Source organism: Callospermophilus lateralis, chromosome 2 (assembly GCF_048772815.1).
Source record: "Callospermophilus lateralis isolate mCalLat2 chromosome 2, mCalLat2.hap1, whole genome shotgun sequence".
Lineage (NCBI taxonomy): Eukaryota > Metazoa > Chordata > Mammalia > Rodentia > Sciuridae > Callospermophilus > Callospermophilus lateralis.
Window position 1 is genome coordinate 198,882,383 of NC_135306.1, and position 15,307 is coordinate 198,897,689.

The 15,307-nt window shown below is 38.5% G+C and overlaps 1 protein-coding gene across 1 annotated transcript; it reads right to left on the bottom strand.

The window, feature by feature from the left end:
• Positions 1–624: 624 nt before the first annotated feature.
• LOC143391859 (glycine N-acyltransferase-like protein Keg1) lies at positions 625–11,115 on the bottom strand. Its single transcript, XM_076844620.1, has 5 exons — positions 11,038–11,115; positions 7,532–7,639; positions 5,586–5,712; positions 3,594–3,765; positions 625–1,027 (listed from the first exon to the last, which is right to left on the bottom strand). Exons 1-5 carry the CDS (start codon positions 11,113–11,115, stop codon positions 625–627), a joined length of 888 nt encoding a protein of 295 aa, XP_076700735.1.
• Between the last annotated feature and the right edge of the window lie 4,192 nt (positions 11,116–15,307).

Here is a 15,307-nt window from a genome sequence, read left to right on the forward strand (position 1 = left end):
GGAAGCTCAGCCTCTAGAAGCAATGTCAGATTACCCTTCCTGGGGTATGAATTGCAAAAGATATTAATACTCGTTGCAAAAATATTCTGAGTGTCTTCTTAATTATTCTCATTATTGCTTTGTGTATATTGTGCCTGTGTGTAATATATTTCATGTGTAATGTATTTGTGTATATTGTGCATGTCTGTAATATATTTCAAGGCCTAGGAAGTCTGGAAAAGAATGATTTTTCAAAAGACCTGTTCAGGAAACAGGCTATTCTCCAGCCAATAAAAGAAAAGCTATAGGAAGCCAGAGGGGGAAATCCTAGAAGCCACTTCCTGGCAAAGGCACAAGGGTCCATGAGTTAGGAGAGCAATATAGAAACGCCTGCAGGGACCCTGAGAATGTGGGAGCTGAGCCAGCCTGGGAGTAGGGGACTGGCTCAATTTCATGCTGAGGAAGCAAAGCAAAGTTCATGAGCCATTTGAGGCCAGGGACCCCGGTTCTGCTGTTCACCACTCATCCCCATTTCCTCGAACTCACAGTCCACTCCATTACAATGTATTCCTTCCCCTGTTTACCCATCCTCTTCTCCAGCCACATGCAAAGCCACTCATTACCGTCTTATGTCCAGGGCCACTTTCACAGAGGCACATAGTTCCACTGGTTCCAGTCACAGGGCATGGGGATATTACCCAGCCTGAGGGTCACTCGTTGTGTGATGTGGTTGGCCTTATCCACATGAGCATACATGGGGAAGCCAAGTTTTCCCAGAGTCTGGATCTGGTATCTGGCGATGTGATAAATGAGACTTTGACCTCGGTACTCAGGCACAGTAGCTCCGATTCGCAGCTCTCCAGTCTGGTCCATCATGGTCCAGCTCACAGGGGTCCCCTCAGGCCCCAGCAGACAGAAGCTGGGGAAGGTCCGGATACAGCGCTCAATGAATCTCTGACTTCTTTCATTGCCACCAAAATACCAGAATTTATTCACCAAGGCAGCATGAGCAATATCCAGGGATGAGTGTTTAAACATCTCTTGGTCGCTATTGGGAACAAGGGAAAAGACCAATCCTTATTATCACACACATTGTGAAATATTTCGTTTTCCCTCAAATTGTCCTGAGAGGTAAACAGAAGCCTATCTAAAGTCATAGCCAGACTGCTGGTTCCTATCAACACTGCTTGTGTGGCTTGGCTTGATCAGTTAATCTCTCACTTTCTCCTTTTCCTCATCTGGTGACTAGAGATGATAAACACACCTCCTTAGAAAATCACCATTAGGCTTCAATGAGCCAGTGTTTATTGGTGATTAGATCCAGCACCAGGCAGATAAAAATTATTTGCAGTGTTTCATTTGGTTTTGTCTATAACACTGCAAGGTAGTTAGCTCAGGTGTGATTATCCCCATTTGACATAGAAAAGTTGCATAGAAAATTTGCTAGCAAGCAGGAAAGTCTCTGTTTAGAATTGTGGAACCTTAGAATGTTGGTGTCTGAGGACCTTGGCCGTTGTGTTGAACAAATGAGAAAGTGTAGTCCAGAGAAGGATACCATGTTACAGAACATGTAAGTCTAAAGATTTCTACAGTGTGTAAAGGGGTCAGGGGAACATGCTGGAAAGAGCCCTGGATGAGGACTAGAAGATATTCTCAAGCTCCAATTATGTCCTTCACCGTCCACATGGTGAGCAACCACTCCATCATCAGCACCTGCTTTCCATGGAGAAAATGAAAGTTATGCCCTCCTGTCTATCTCAAAGGGTCACGAGGATCCTTTGAGACTTTAGACATGGAGGTGCTTTCTAGGTTGTAATGTCCTTTACTACGTGAATAAAACTTTTCCTGGCACAAAAGCTCAGGAGGCCATGGGGCTGAGCATCTCGAGATCAAATCTCCACTCATAATTTTTAATTCTATTCTCAATTACACTAAAAATTCAGTGGGAAAGAATAGATAATTTGTTCAAATTATTCTTATTGGAACCCATTTGTCTCATGAAGTGAATTCATTAAACATACTAAGCACCCACTATGTGCCAGGTACTATATGAGCTGTTGAGAATCTATCAGTGAACAACAGAGGGCGAGATTCCTGCTCCTATAGGATTTGCAGTATTGTTGGGGTAGGATTTAAACAGCAAATAAGTAAACTAGCCAATATTAAATAATCATAAGCACAACGAAGAAAACAAAACTGGGTCACATGTGCAGAATAACTGGGAAGTGACTTGACTAACGGGGGTGGGGAGAGCGGTGAAGAGTCTTGGATAACGAAAGAAATCCTGGGTGTAAATATTGGGTGGGTGAGAGAGAGACATTTCAGAGAGAAGAGCTAATTCAAAGGGCCTGAGCTTGTGATGATCAAGTAGGAAGAGTTCAATAAAAATTACAGGAGATCATTATTATGAACTAAGTTTTGCACTGGGCTCCACAGATCAGATTAAAAACCAAAAATATGATCGCTAATACTAAAGTTCCAGGTCACCAAACCTAGAACAAATTGCTATCTGACCTCAGGGGAGAGAGAGAGAGAGAGCAGTAACCACCAATTTTTCATATATCTGGATTTCAATGGCTTTATTATTTACAAAAAGTAACTTATGTTAACCAGTCAGATATTTTTCTACTGTTTTGTCTCCCTATGCCTACCTTACAAGGAAAATAATTTTGAAATGAGCCAATCTGCTTTTTGTTCCTTGTTTCTGCTTTCTTGAAAATCTCCTCTGTCTAGAAAACCAACCTCTTCAGTCTACCCCATTGGAACACTTACTCTGTTTTGTAGAACCAAAGGTTGCTTGATTCCAGAACCACAAATAAAGGTCAATTAATATCTTTAAACTAAATTTGTTGCAACTTTGTTTTTTGACAAGAGGAAGGCCAGGGTTGTTGGAGGAAATAAACAAGAGGCCATCTCTGAAAGGAAATGGATACCAGCTCTTACAGGGCTGAGAAAGAGTTCAGAAGTATTTCAAGGTGAGATGGAAAGTATTGGGAATCTTTTAAGCAGGAGAGGCACGTGGTTTTATTTAAATTTTAAAAAAGATGACTTAGGCTCCTTTGCAGAAAACAGATCCCAAGGAGGTCAGAACAAAAGCTGGGAGAGAAGTTGGAAAGGATAGCAGGTTAAATGGTAGTCCCTCAAAAAGGTGCCTTCACCTGGCACTTGTGCATGTGATCTTGTTTAGAAAAATCATCTTTGAAGATATAAGGATCCTTAAGTTGAGAATCTCAATATGAAATTGTCCTGATTATCCTGTGGATTATCAATCCAATGGCAAGTGTCCTTAGACAAAAGAGGAGAAGACACACAGAGGAGAATGCCAAGTGACAGTAGGATTGTTTCGTGACCACAGCGATGCAACATCTAGACAGAGGCATCAGAAATTGGTGGAGGAAAGGAAGGACTCTCTTCTGTGGACCTGAGGGGGGAATGGCCCTGCTCACACCTTGATTTGGGACTTGTAGATTTCATAGCCACGAGAGAATGAAATTCTGTTGTTTGAAGCCCCTTCCAGTTTGTGTTAATATTTTTGACAGTCCTGGAACCCTAACACAGGAGACAACTTCAGTGGTGACAACTGAATGGTGCAGTTTGGCTCCTATCAGACTTACAGGGACTTGGATTTGTCACCATTGGGAGAAGCGTCCTTTCCATCCAGCAGCGAAGGAGCCAGTTTCTTTGCTGTGTCATGTACCATGTAGAGAAAGCATTGTGTGTGCTTGACTTGGCCCGAATGAATAGCTGCAAGGTTTTTTATCACCTTATCCAGGCTGGCCTGTAAGCCTAGATGGGGGAAGGCAAGGCATCATATGAGATTTCATCCTTCATGAATGTTTGGGAAAAACTGCATAAAGGAGTCGGAAGGTATGTGGACAGAAGTAACAAATCACCTGTTCATTCATGATATAGGCGTTAGATGAAAACAGTTACATCACTCCCATATATTTTAAAATTTAAAATTAGCATAATATCACAGGTCTTGAAAACACCATGGGACAATAAAGGTGACCAAAGGGGATGAGGTGTAGAGATATTAACTAAAATTTACTGGTCAATTTCTAGGCACAGTGCAATAGATTGTTTCTATAATGGTCCCAGATTATTCCTACCTAACTAATCTGATTTTCTCTCTGAAATGACTTTGGACATAGCCAGTTAATACAGCTTGGCCAATGGAATGAGAGCAAATGTGATTTAGTAAGAAGCTTTACAATGTTGTCTTTTGGCCCCTCAGTACCTGTAATGGTTAATTTGAGTTGTCAAATTGATTAAGAGATGCCAAGGATGAAGAGGATTATGGGTGTGTTGATGAGGGTGTGTCCAGGAATGATTGGCATGTGGGACACCCAACTGAAATGGAGACCCTCTCTAAGCCTGGGCAGCACCGACCAATAGGATGATGTCTTGGATGGGATAAAAGTTGGAATAACAAGGAAGCAGAAGCAGATGCAAGCTCCATTCTTCTTCAACGGGTTCTTGATTACTGCTGGGATTCTCTGAGGATGTCGGACTCTCGCTTTTTCACTCTTGCAAAGTGAATTATCCAGAAACCTTTGGTCTTAGACTAAGATCCCTCTTTTCTGGAGCTTTAGCCTCTTGGACTGTGCAGCCACCGATTCTTCCCATTATACACTATCCAGCTTCTGGTCATGAAGCCAACTTAATAAGTCTGCTTTTTATAATTATACTTCCTGTTGATTTGGTTCCCCTAGAGAACCCTGACTAATACAGTGCCCTTTTAACTTTACATGTTGCCCAGCCTATTTCTATCACTGTAGTAAAAAAAAAAAAAAAAAAAAAAAAAAAAAAACCAGTGCAAACAAAGCTAGTGTCACAGGCAGGCTTGGGACCATGACTAACCTGGTCCTACCAGCTCGTGGATGAACCTCCAGCTGACTATGGCCACACGGTGACTCTAGGTGAGACTAGCGAACAACCTAGTTGAACCTAGCACAAAGTGCTAACTCCCACGACTGTGAGCTAATAAATGATGGTGGCCTTAAATTGCTACTTTGAGAAGGTCTGAAAAATCTAACTGCTAAGCATTTCCCAGTCAAGGTCTCATTTAACCCTCAAGGACTCTATTTTTCAGTTTTATTTTATACTCAATAAATATTTTATGTTAATATTTTATGCATAAGGAAACTGACTCACAGAGAGGTTGTTACTTACCTTACATCATTCAGCTAATAACAGCACCAGCAAGGTTGCAGTCTTGATAATCTGACTCCAGAGAGCATATTCTTACTTACCAAGATACTCCTTTGTGAATTTGACAGTGTGAAAAAACAGAAACGGAACAAAAGAAGTTTTGCTCCCATCCCCATGTTCTTTAATAGGTCCTGGACACGCCGGAGAGTAAATCATGAGTCCTTAGCTCCTAGGAAAACATATTACTCAAAATTTCCTTTTTAAACCTTATATACTGCATCAACACGTTTTCACTAAGGAGGGAGTGGCTTCAGGAATGGACAGAAGAATGAGTGTCTGGATCCTGGAGGAAAGATACTGTGGTGTGCAAGGTGCTTATGCAAAATAAAAAGTGACCCCACAAGTGTATTCAGGCAGGAGATTCCAGCAGCCAGCACAATTCCAGTTCTTACTTTGAATCTGCAAGTGTTGCTTCCAGTTGATGACTTCTGGTGAGCTAAGGAATTCCTGACAGTTCTCGGGATCCTTGGAATAGATCTGGTAAGTATTAGTGTAGTGATCAAGGTCATCTGTCATTTCCTGTTGGGGTTAAGAAAAGAAGAATCAACCAAAATGTTTGTAGTTGATGATTGTCAGTACTCCCTTATATTATGATATTTTAAAATACAAAAATTAGCATTTTTTTGCCTTTACTTATAAATTATTTAGGATCAGGTCAAGGACTCCCTTATTCAGTTAAAAATGAAAAGTATCCTAACTCTACTCTTGCTTTGAAATTTCAAAGTAATCCATTCAAAACCATTTTCCTATACCTCCATAAAACTCATGTAGAAGAGCTAAAATAACAGCCGAGAAAAAAGAAAAATCTCTAGTTAAAAGAATAAGTTTTGCTTTGGACTATGCACATGTCCTTATTATAATTGATACAGGTAACAGGGTACATTAGCCATCTATAAATGATGAAACCAAATAAAAAGATATTGAACTCAATATGCCTTCTTTAAAAAAAGAAAAGACATTGTTAAACAAACTCCAAGTCCATCAAGCAAATGAACGACTGCATTCATAAACATAGATATTCAAACATATCTAGCAAATTTATTGAAACCAGGATAGGATTATTTAAATATGAAGGAACAGAAAAAAGAAAAAAATTACTTCAACCAGTGTAACCTCATTTATAAGTCCTTTTAATCTTCCAATATCAAGAAATATTAAATAAAAATACACTTGCTATTCAGCTATAACACCATGGATCACACTAGCAATTTTCCTGCCTTGCCTTAAAAGTTTTTTAAAATTTGTGTTCAACACTGTGTTTTAGTAAAAATTTCACTAGGAAGCAACTCTGACTCTCTCCCTGTAACATCTACCACAGGTAGTACTTTTTCTTCCGCTTTGTTTCACTGACTTCACTGTGGACACTTGGTTACAAGGCAGTCCTGCATCTCAGTAGGAAGAGCCTTTCAGTGAGAGTTTGTGATTTAATATGAATGAGTTGGTATGACTCCAGGACTGGTGGTTTTCAAAGACAGGAAATAGTTTTCACCTTAGGCTAACAGTTGAAAATGAAATTAGGATTTGATTTATTACAATATAGAAACGTAGCCTAGGAAATGCTCTCTCTCTCTTTTTCAATCATACAATGTATTTTAATAAAAAGCTTTACTTCTCAAATCATCAGTAGCAGCAGCTTCTCCAAATGATTAAATTTACTACATCTTTTTTAAAATTTATTTTTTTAAATTTTAATTTGTTAGATATGACAGCAGACTGTATTGCAATTCATATTACACATTCAGAGCACAACTTTCATATCTCTGGTTGTACACAAAGTAGATTCACACCATTTGTGTCTTCATACATGTACTTAGGATAATGATGTCCATCTCATTCCACGTCTTTTCTACTCCATGCCCACTCTCTTCGTCTCCCTCCCCTTTGCCCTATCTAGAGTTCATCTAGTCTTCCCATGCCCTTCTACCCTCCCCACCCCATTATGAATCAGCATCCTTAAATCAGAGAAAACATTTGGCATTTGGTTTTTTGGGATTGGCTAACTTAGCATTATATTCTCCAACTCCATCCATTTACTTGCAAACGCCATGATTTTATTCTCTTTGGGGGACTGGCTTGTAAACAAAATAAAATAATGAAGAAGGATGAAAGTGAATCATAGACTTTCTCCCTGTGCTACTACTGTGTTTTGTTTATTACCTCTGCCCATTTCACACCAGGGTAATTCATTTAGGAGCTTCTGTTCTCCAGCGTGTGAGCTTCTTGAGTTGGCATTGTAGTTCCTTTCTGTTTCCCTGGGGTCTACCCTATTGCCAGGCTCCTGATACACATATGGCAGACATGAACACAGAGCCATATTCATTCTCACTGGGCATCTTACCTGCTCCTCAGGACGAATAACCAGAGTATTAAAATCAGGCCATTTGTCCACCAGGGCCTTAAGCTTGAATGGGTTCCCCTGGTTTACGTGGAAGACAGTTCCATACACCTACACATGTCAACAAAATAGGAGTATCAGCACGTTACACAGAGATAGTGAAGAGCATGTATTTGACCAGAAGGAGGCTTGCTGCTTCTATGAAATCATGAATTTTTTTAAGATTGGAAGGTACCTAACATATGTCTCTGTCAAATGGCTCTTTGGTTCTACTTGTTTGCTTGAATAAAAATATCTTTAAAAGATATCCATATAGTAAAATACGACCAATACATACATGATCATTGTAACTCCACATCATGTACAACCACAAAAATGGTAAGTTTTACTCTATGTATGTATGGTATGTCAAAATATCTATCTACAAAATACTATGTGTCAAAATACATGCTCACAAAATACATTAGTGAGACAAGGACTAATTTCCTTGGATCAAGGAAATTTTGATCCAATTTCCACAAGGATCCTTCCTGTGGCCCTTTTATAATCAATTCTGTTACTTCTCTACTCCTTACCTAGTCCTCATTCACTGGCGACCTATGCTCCATTTCTACAATTTTTTCACTTTAAGAATTTTATATAAGTGGAATCAGTGCAAACTTTTGGAATTGGCTTTTTCCATAAGCTTTTGGGATTGGCTTAATTCATCTAGAGAATTATGCAAGTATCCACAGTGGATTTCTATTCATTGCTCTGTATTTGTGCAGAGTATGGATGTATCAAAGTTTGTTTAATCCTTCACCCACTGGAGAACATCTGGGTTGTTTCCAGTTTTTGCTATTTCAAATCAAGCTCTTATAGACATTCATGTATTTATGTTTGTGTGAATATTAACTTGCATTTCTCTGGGGCAAAGGCTCAGGAGTGTAATTGCTGGCTGCATAATAGTTACATGTTTCGTTTTTAAAGAAACTTGCAAACCCTTTTTCTGGTATGGCTGTACCATTTCAAACTTCCATTAGCAAAAATTAGTGATCCATTTTCTCTGAATTCTTGGCCAGAATTTGGGATTTGGACTCCTGTTTTGCTCAAATGAGAGTTGAAATGGGCTAAGGGGAGTTGAAATGGACTGTGTGAATTCTATTTCTAGCCCCAGCTGGGCAAGTTATTCAAGTTCTCGATGCCTTAAACCCATCCTGTTCAACATAGGGAGAACAGCAATATCCTTTTCCTGGGAGTGTTTTTAAGTTCATATGAATTCATAAATAAAGCCCAGTGGATGGTATATGGTTATGCCAAGTAAGAGCTTGCTGTTGTTACCACTGCTTCTGTCCCTGGGGTCCCAGTTGGCTCTGGCACTGGCCTGTTCTGAATAAATTTAGCTTTAATTTTAATTGGAAGAAAGAGATAAGTTAATACTTTCATAATTGACCAAATGTTAGAAAATGTAAAATAAGTAAAAGGTGCATAATCAAACCCTTTTGCAACAAATTTGTTGCATTGTATAATCATTTCTAGGTCTCCCTCTTTTATTTATTTATTTTTATTTTTTCATTTTAATGAAATAAGATGTGACCTATTCCAAGAAAATACATGGTAGTTAGCTTCTCATCTGACACAAATATCTAAAAATTATTTTGTACTTAAGTCAACCTTTTAAAGAAGAATCAGGAAATTTCCAGTGTCGTTGTGAAAGATTCTTTGAAAGTAAACAATGACATTTGGGGGAGTGGCAGTGAGTGAACCCAGGGCCTTGTGTAAGCACTCTTCCAACTGAGCTATATCTCCAGCCCAACAGTGGTATTTTTGTTTTTTTGTTTTTTTTTTAACTTATTATTTTTTTTATTTTTATTTTTATTTTTTTTTTATTTTTTTTCATCTTTCATACATTTGATTCATGTGAGTTATGCTTTTCCATTTTTACCCCAAATACAAATTGCAGAATCACATCAGTTATACATTCACAATGTTTACATAATGCCATATTAGTGACTGTTGTATTCTGCTGTCTTGTTTTGTTTGTTGTTGTTGTTGTTTGTGTTTTGTTACTGGGGATTGAATTCAGGGGTGCTTAACCACTGAGTCACATTCCCAGCCCTTTTAAATATTTTATTTAGAGATAGAGTCTCACTAAGTTGCTTAAGGCCTCACTAACTTGCAGAGGCTGATTTGAACTTCCATCTTCCTGCCTCAGCCTCCCCAGCTGCTGGAATTACAGGTGTGCACTACTGAACCCCAGTATTTTTAGTTAGCAAAGATATATATGTATATATATATGTATATATTGTGTTTAATATATATATGGAAAGATTTTGACTAAATTGCAAAATATTAAATATGAAGAGAATAAATAAAATTTTTAAAACCAGATTTCCAACCAATAAATGTTAATTAGAATAATAGCAAACTTCTCTGTCAGAAAACAATTGAAATAATATCAACATAATGCAAGGGTAAAGACCTTTCATTCAAAGGTCTACTAGCAGATATATTTAAACCAGATAAACCTTCTGATTAGCTAAGAATGAGAGAAAATTGATAGCTTTTTAAAATTAATAAAATTAAAAACCTTTCCAAAATATGATCTGAAGGTGTATTTTTTATTGACAATAGCCTCTGTTACTGTAGAATATAGTTTTGAATTTTCTGTTTATCTCATTACATTTTATGACCACAGGGACTTCAAATGATTGAAATTATTCAATATGGCTATATTATATGGGTAACAGTTTTGATCAATAGGCCTATTCTTTTTTAAATTCTAATTTGTTATGTATGACAGCAGAATGCATTACAATTCATAGTACACATATAGAGCACAACTTTTCATATCTCTGGTTGTATACAAAGTAGAGTCACACCATTTGTGTCTTCATACTTGTACTTAGGGTAATCTGTGCATCTCATTCTACTATCTTTTCTACCCCCATACACCCTTCCTTCCTCTTCCACCCCTTTGCCTTATTTATAGTTCATCTAATCCTCCAATGCTCCTCTCCCCCACTATGAATCAGCATTCTTAAATCAGAGAAAACATTTGGCATTTGGTTTTTGGGGGACTGGCTAACTTCACTTAGCATTATATTCTCCAACTCCAGCCATTTACCTGCAAATGCCCTGATTTTATTCTCTTTTAATGCTGAATAGTATTCCATTGTATATATATATGCACATTTTCATTAATTATTCATCAACTGAAGGGCAGGTTGGTTTCACCATTTAGCTATTGAGAATTGTGCTGCTGTAAACATTGATGTGGCTGTGTCCCTGTAGTATGCTGAGCAATATATATTTTTTTTTTATATTGACTTCACCTTAGTGAAACCTGTTTCCTCTTCTTGGATATGAGTGTAATGTGGATCCCTTCAAAGGGGTGATATGAACTTCATGAGATATAACACAAGTGCATTCCTGACACTGCGTAGATGCTCAGTAAAAGTTGTGTTCTTTGCCACCTCTGTCACCGTAAGATGCAGCTCTCTGTTTCCCAGAGAATGTCCCACTCTCACCTTTAAGGACTCAGGGAGGTGCTTCAGCAAGGACTTCTCCAGCAGCTGCAGCATCTGTGGACCCTGTAAGTGGAGCATCTTGGCAGGAATCTTAGCCTCAAGAGAGGAGCAACTACAACAAGAAAAGTCAGGAATGGGAAAATGCTTGTTGCCATCTGTCTGGACTGCCACAACAGAGTACCACAAACGGGTGGCTTATAAACAACAGGAACTCATTTCTTACACTTCTGGATCCCTGGAAGCCCAAGGCAAAGACCCAAGTGGATTCAGTGTCTGGTGAGTACCTGCTTTTTGGCACCTTCTAGCTGTGCCATGCCATGGCTAAAGGGACAAATTAGCTCTCAGGGGTTTCTCTTAAAAGGACACTGATCCCTTATAAGAGACACAATTCATGTTCATGAGGGCCTTACCTAAAGGTCCCCAATTCCTGATACTGTAAACTTGGAGGTTAGCTTTCAACATATGAATGTGGTGGATATACAGACTTTCAGACCGTGGCAATGCTAAACCAACAGGTTCTAGATCCACACAACTTCACCTGAAACTTTCTAAGTCACAGTAAGATGAATCTTCCTGTTTTTAAAATGACTGCCTTGAGAGAAGTGACAGTCACTTTATTTATTTATTTATATTTGTTCTCATTAGTTATACACGACAGCAGAATGATTTCAAATTATTGTACACATATGGAGAACAACTTTTCATTTCTCTGGTTGTATACAATGTACAGTCACATCATTCGTGTGCAATCATATACGTACATAGGGTAATGATGTCTTTCTCATTCCACCATATTTCCCACTCCCATGCTCCTCCCCTTCCCTCATTCCACTCCACCCAATTCAAAGTCTCTCTATTCTTCCCTTCCCTTGTAGCTCCCAACCCCCAATCTGGATCAGCATCCCACATATCAGAGAAAAAATTCGGCCTTTGGTCTTTTGAGATTGGTTTACTTCATTTAGTATGATGTTCTCGAACTCCATCCATTTACCTGGAAATACCATAATTTTGTTCCCTTTTAATACTGCGTAATATTCCATTGTGTCTATGTACCATAGTTTTTTTTAATCCCTTCATCTATTAAGGGAATCTAGGTTGGTCCCACAGTTTAGCTATTGTGAATTGAGCTGCTATACACATTGATGTGACTACATCATGGTACAGTCACTTCAGATTCCTAGCTTTGCTGTGAAGCACAGGAGTTTGAAAAAGCACCATGAAGGTTCTGAGGTTCCAATTCTTAGAAGGCCGATGAGACAAGAATATCAAGTTCTGGGCTCCTATTGAATCTAAGACCTTGTTCAGGGCCTTTTATTGGTGTTACTCAACCAAAATCCTTATCAAACCACAAGGAAGGATGAGATTGGCCAAAAGCTAAGGGCTCTCTTCCTGAAATTTTTTTCCTTTTCACTTTTATATGCTATTGTAAATTTCATCCATTAAAGGTACATTTACTTTAACTAACATTTAAAAAAATATTCAGGTGAATCTTTTGGGATTAAGTTGCTTTTCTCCAATATGTGTTTTTGGCACCTTTGTTGAGGATCAGATGATAGTGGGTGTGTGGGTTTGTCTCTGTGCCTTATATTCTGTAGCACTCATCTAGGTGTCTGTTTTTATGTCAGTATCATGCAGTTTTTGTTACTCTAGCTATGTAGTATAATTTGAAGTCAGGTATTGTGATGCCTTCAGCTTTACTTTCTTAACTTTGAATTCTTTTGGCTATTCTGAGTCTATAATTCTTTCAAATAAATTTTAGGACTGTTTTTTCCCTAGTTCTATGAAGAAGGTCATTGTTACTTTGATGGGGTAAGCAAATATTTTGAGATAGGATTTTGCCAAATTGTCCAGGTTGGCCTCAACTTGCAATCCTCAGTCTTGGGAATCCTTGGCTCCCTTCTCTATATAAGCTGAGAGAAATTCCATTTATGTTCAGTCAAAGATCAGTGCCACCAGTCACCTGGAAAGCGCCACAACAGAAAAAACTGGGGGTTGATTAACCTCTAGCCCTTGCTCTGTCCATGGGCAACACAGCTTAGGAGGACACACAGAGAAGCTTTTATCAGCATAGGTTGTTATTATTCATTCTCCTCCTCCCCCACCTTTGGTGGGGAGGAAATTATTATTTATACCTTTTTATTTTTTCCTCTTTGTAATTTTTTTCTCTTTTTATCCATTTCCCCTTTTCATGTTTCTACTTTCTTTTATTTCTTGTTCAATTTTAAATTTTTTACCTTTTCGCTTTATTTCATTCCCCCGTTCTTTACTGTTGTTATTAATCTTGTTTTTCAACGCTTTTTTTTTTTTTTATAGTGCCAGAAACTGAGCTCAAGATTCACAAATATCGGATGGGTGCTCTGCCACTGAGCGACACACCCAGTACACTGTGCTCCAGTCATGACCCACCCCTGCTTGAACGCTGGCACACACTTTAGCTGAAACGCAGAAAGTCCAAGGGGCCAAATCTTGTCTTCAGTGGACACAGCTAGGGGAGTTTGACCTCCCCCATTACTGTTTTTGAGGGCAGTCACACCCACAAAACCCTCAAAAACCTCAGGCAGAAATAACACGACTGTTGTGGCCACCATGCCGATAAGGGTCTTCCTCAGGGGTCAGTTTCACAGCTTGTAGATTGTACATCACTGACCACATTAGGTAAATCATGAAAAAGAGCAGGAGCTGTGGACCTGCCCTCACCTTCCCCCATGAAACACAGGAATTTCACCAGTATCTAAATAGAGCATAAGAGCTTCAGGCCCTTAACTATAATTGGAATCTCTTTCAAGTAACAGAGTCAATATCAATAGAAAGAACAAAAACAATCAATAAACAAATGACTAGACCATACAAGATCTCTGGGAAACTATTAGAAGATCAAATTCTGCAGAGTTGGCATATTTGATAGAGAAAAGCTACAGTCTGAGGGTACTGAAAACCTATCCAACTAAATCATATCAGAACATTTTTTTCAAATCTTGGGAAAGACATAAATATCCAAGTAAAAATGGCATTTGAACCCCAAATAGACATGACCAGAAAAGAACCTCTCCACAGCATGTTATAGTGAAACTGCCAAAAGTACAGGATACAGAAAAAAATATTAAAATTTGTAAGGGAGAAGCAACAACTCACATTTAAAATCAAAACAATTAGATTAACAGCAGATTACTCAGCAGAAAATCTAAAGATCAGAAGGGAATGGAATGATGTATTTTGAGTCCTGAAAGAAAATAACCCCAGCCAAAATTGCTATATCATAATTGGAGAAGAAACAATGACCTTGCCAGATAAGCATAAGCTAAGGAAATTCAAGAACCCCTGACTAGCATTACAAAAGATACTTGAAGGAAATTCGTAAGGAGAGAAAGATTAACACAATCAGAAGAGCACATGAAAAAATAAAATCCACAAGAAGTGTAGACATACAATAAGAAATAGGAAAGAATCCAACTTGCCAATGTAAATCAAACTTTTAAGATGAATAAGAAAGTAAGAAATGAACATAGAATATACAAAAAGAAAAAAAAACCCAAATAACAATAATAAGTACATACCTTCAATAATAACCCTGAATGTAAATGGTCTTAATCTCTACTTACACAGACTGGCTAAATTAATCTAGAAAATATGGTCCAAACAATATGCTGCCTATAAGAAACTAACCCCAACTGCAATGACAAACAGACAACATTTTTATGTCATTGTGACCAAATGCCTGAAAAGAAAAACTTAGGGGAGAGAAAGTTTATTTTGGTTCATGGTTTGAAAGATTTAGTTCATAGTACGTTAACTCCACTGCTCTGGGCTCAAGGTGAAGGAGCACATTATGGTGGAAGGACATGGGCGAGGCAAGCTGATCAGGATAGGGCGGCTGGAAACCACAGAGAGAGAGGGGAAGGGACACAGATGAACCCCTCTAGGGCACACCCCTAATGTGTGAGCATGACCCACCTCCTCCAGTCATACCCCAACTGCTTAAAGTTACCACTCAGCCCATTCAAACTAGGATAAACTGATTAGGTTCCAGCTCCCACAATCCAATCATTTCACCTCCAAACTTTTCTCATTAACACAGGAGCTTTTGGGGGTTGCCTGATATCCAAACCATAACACAAGAGTGCAAGTGAGAGGATTGAAATCAGTATTCCAAGCAAGTGTAATTCAAAGCAAGCAGGAGTGGTTATTATTTCTGACAAAATAGACTTTCAGGTAAAAATCAGAAGAGACAAAGAAGGTACCATGTATTCATTGAGAGAACAATTTATCAAGA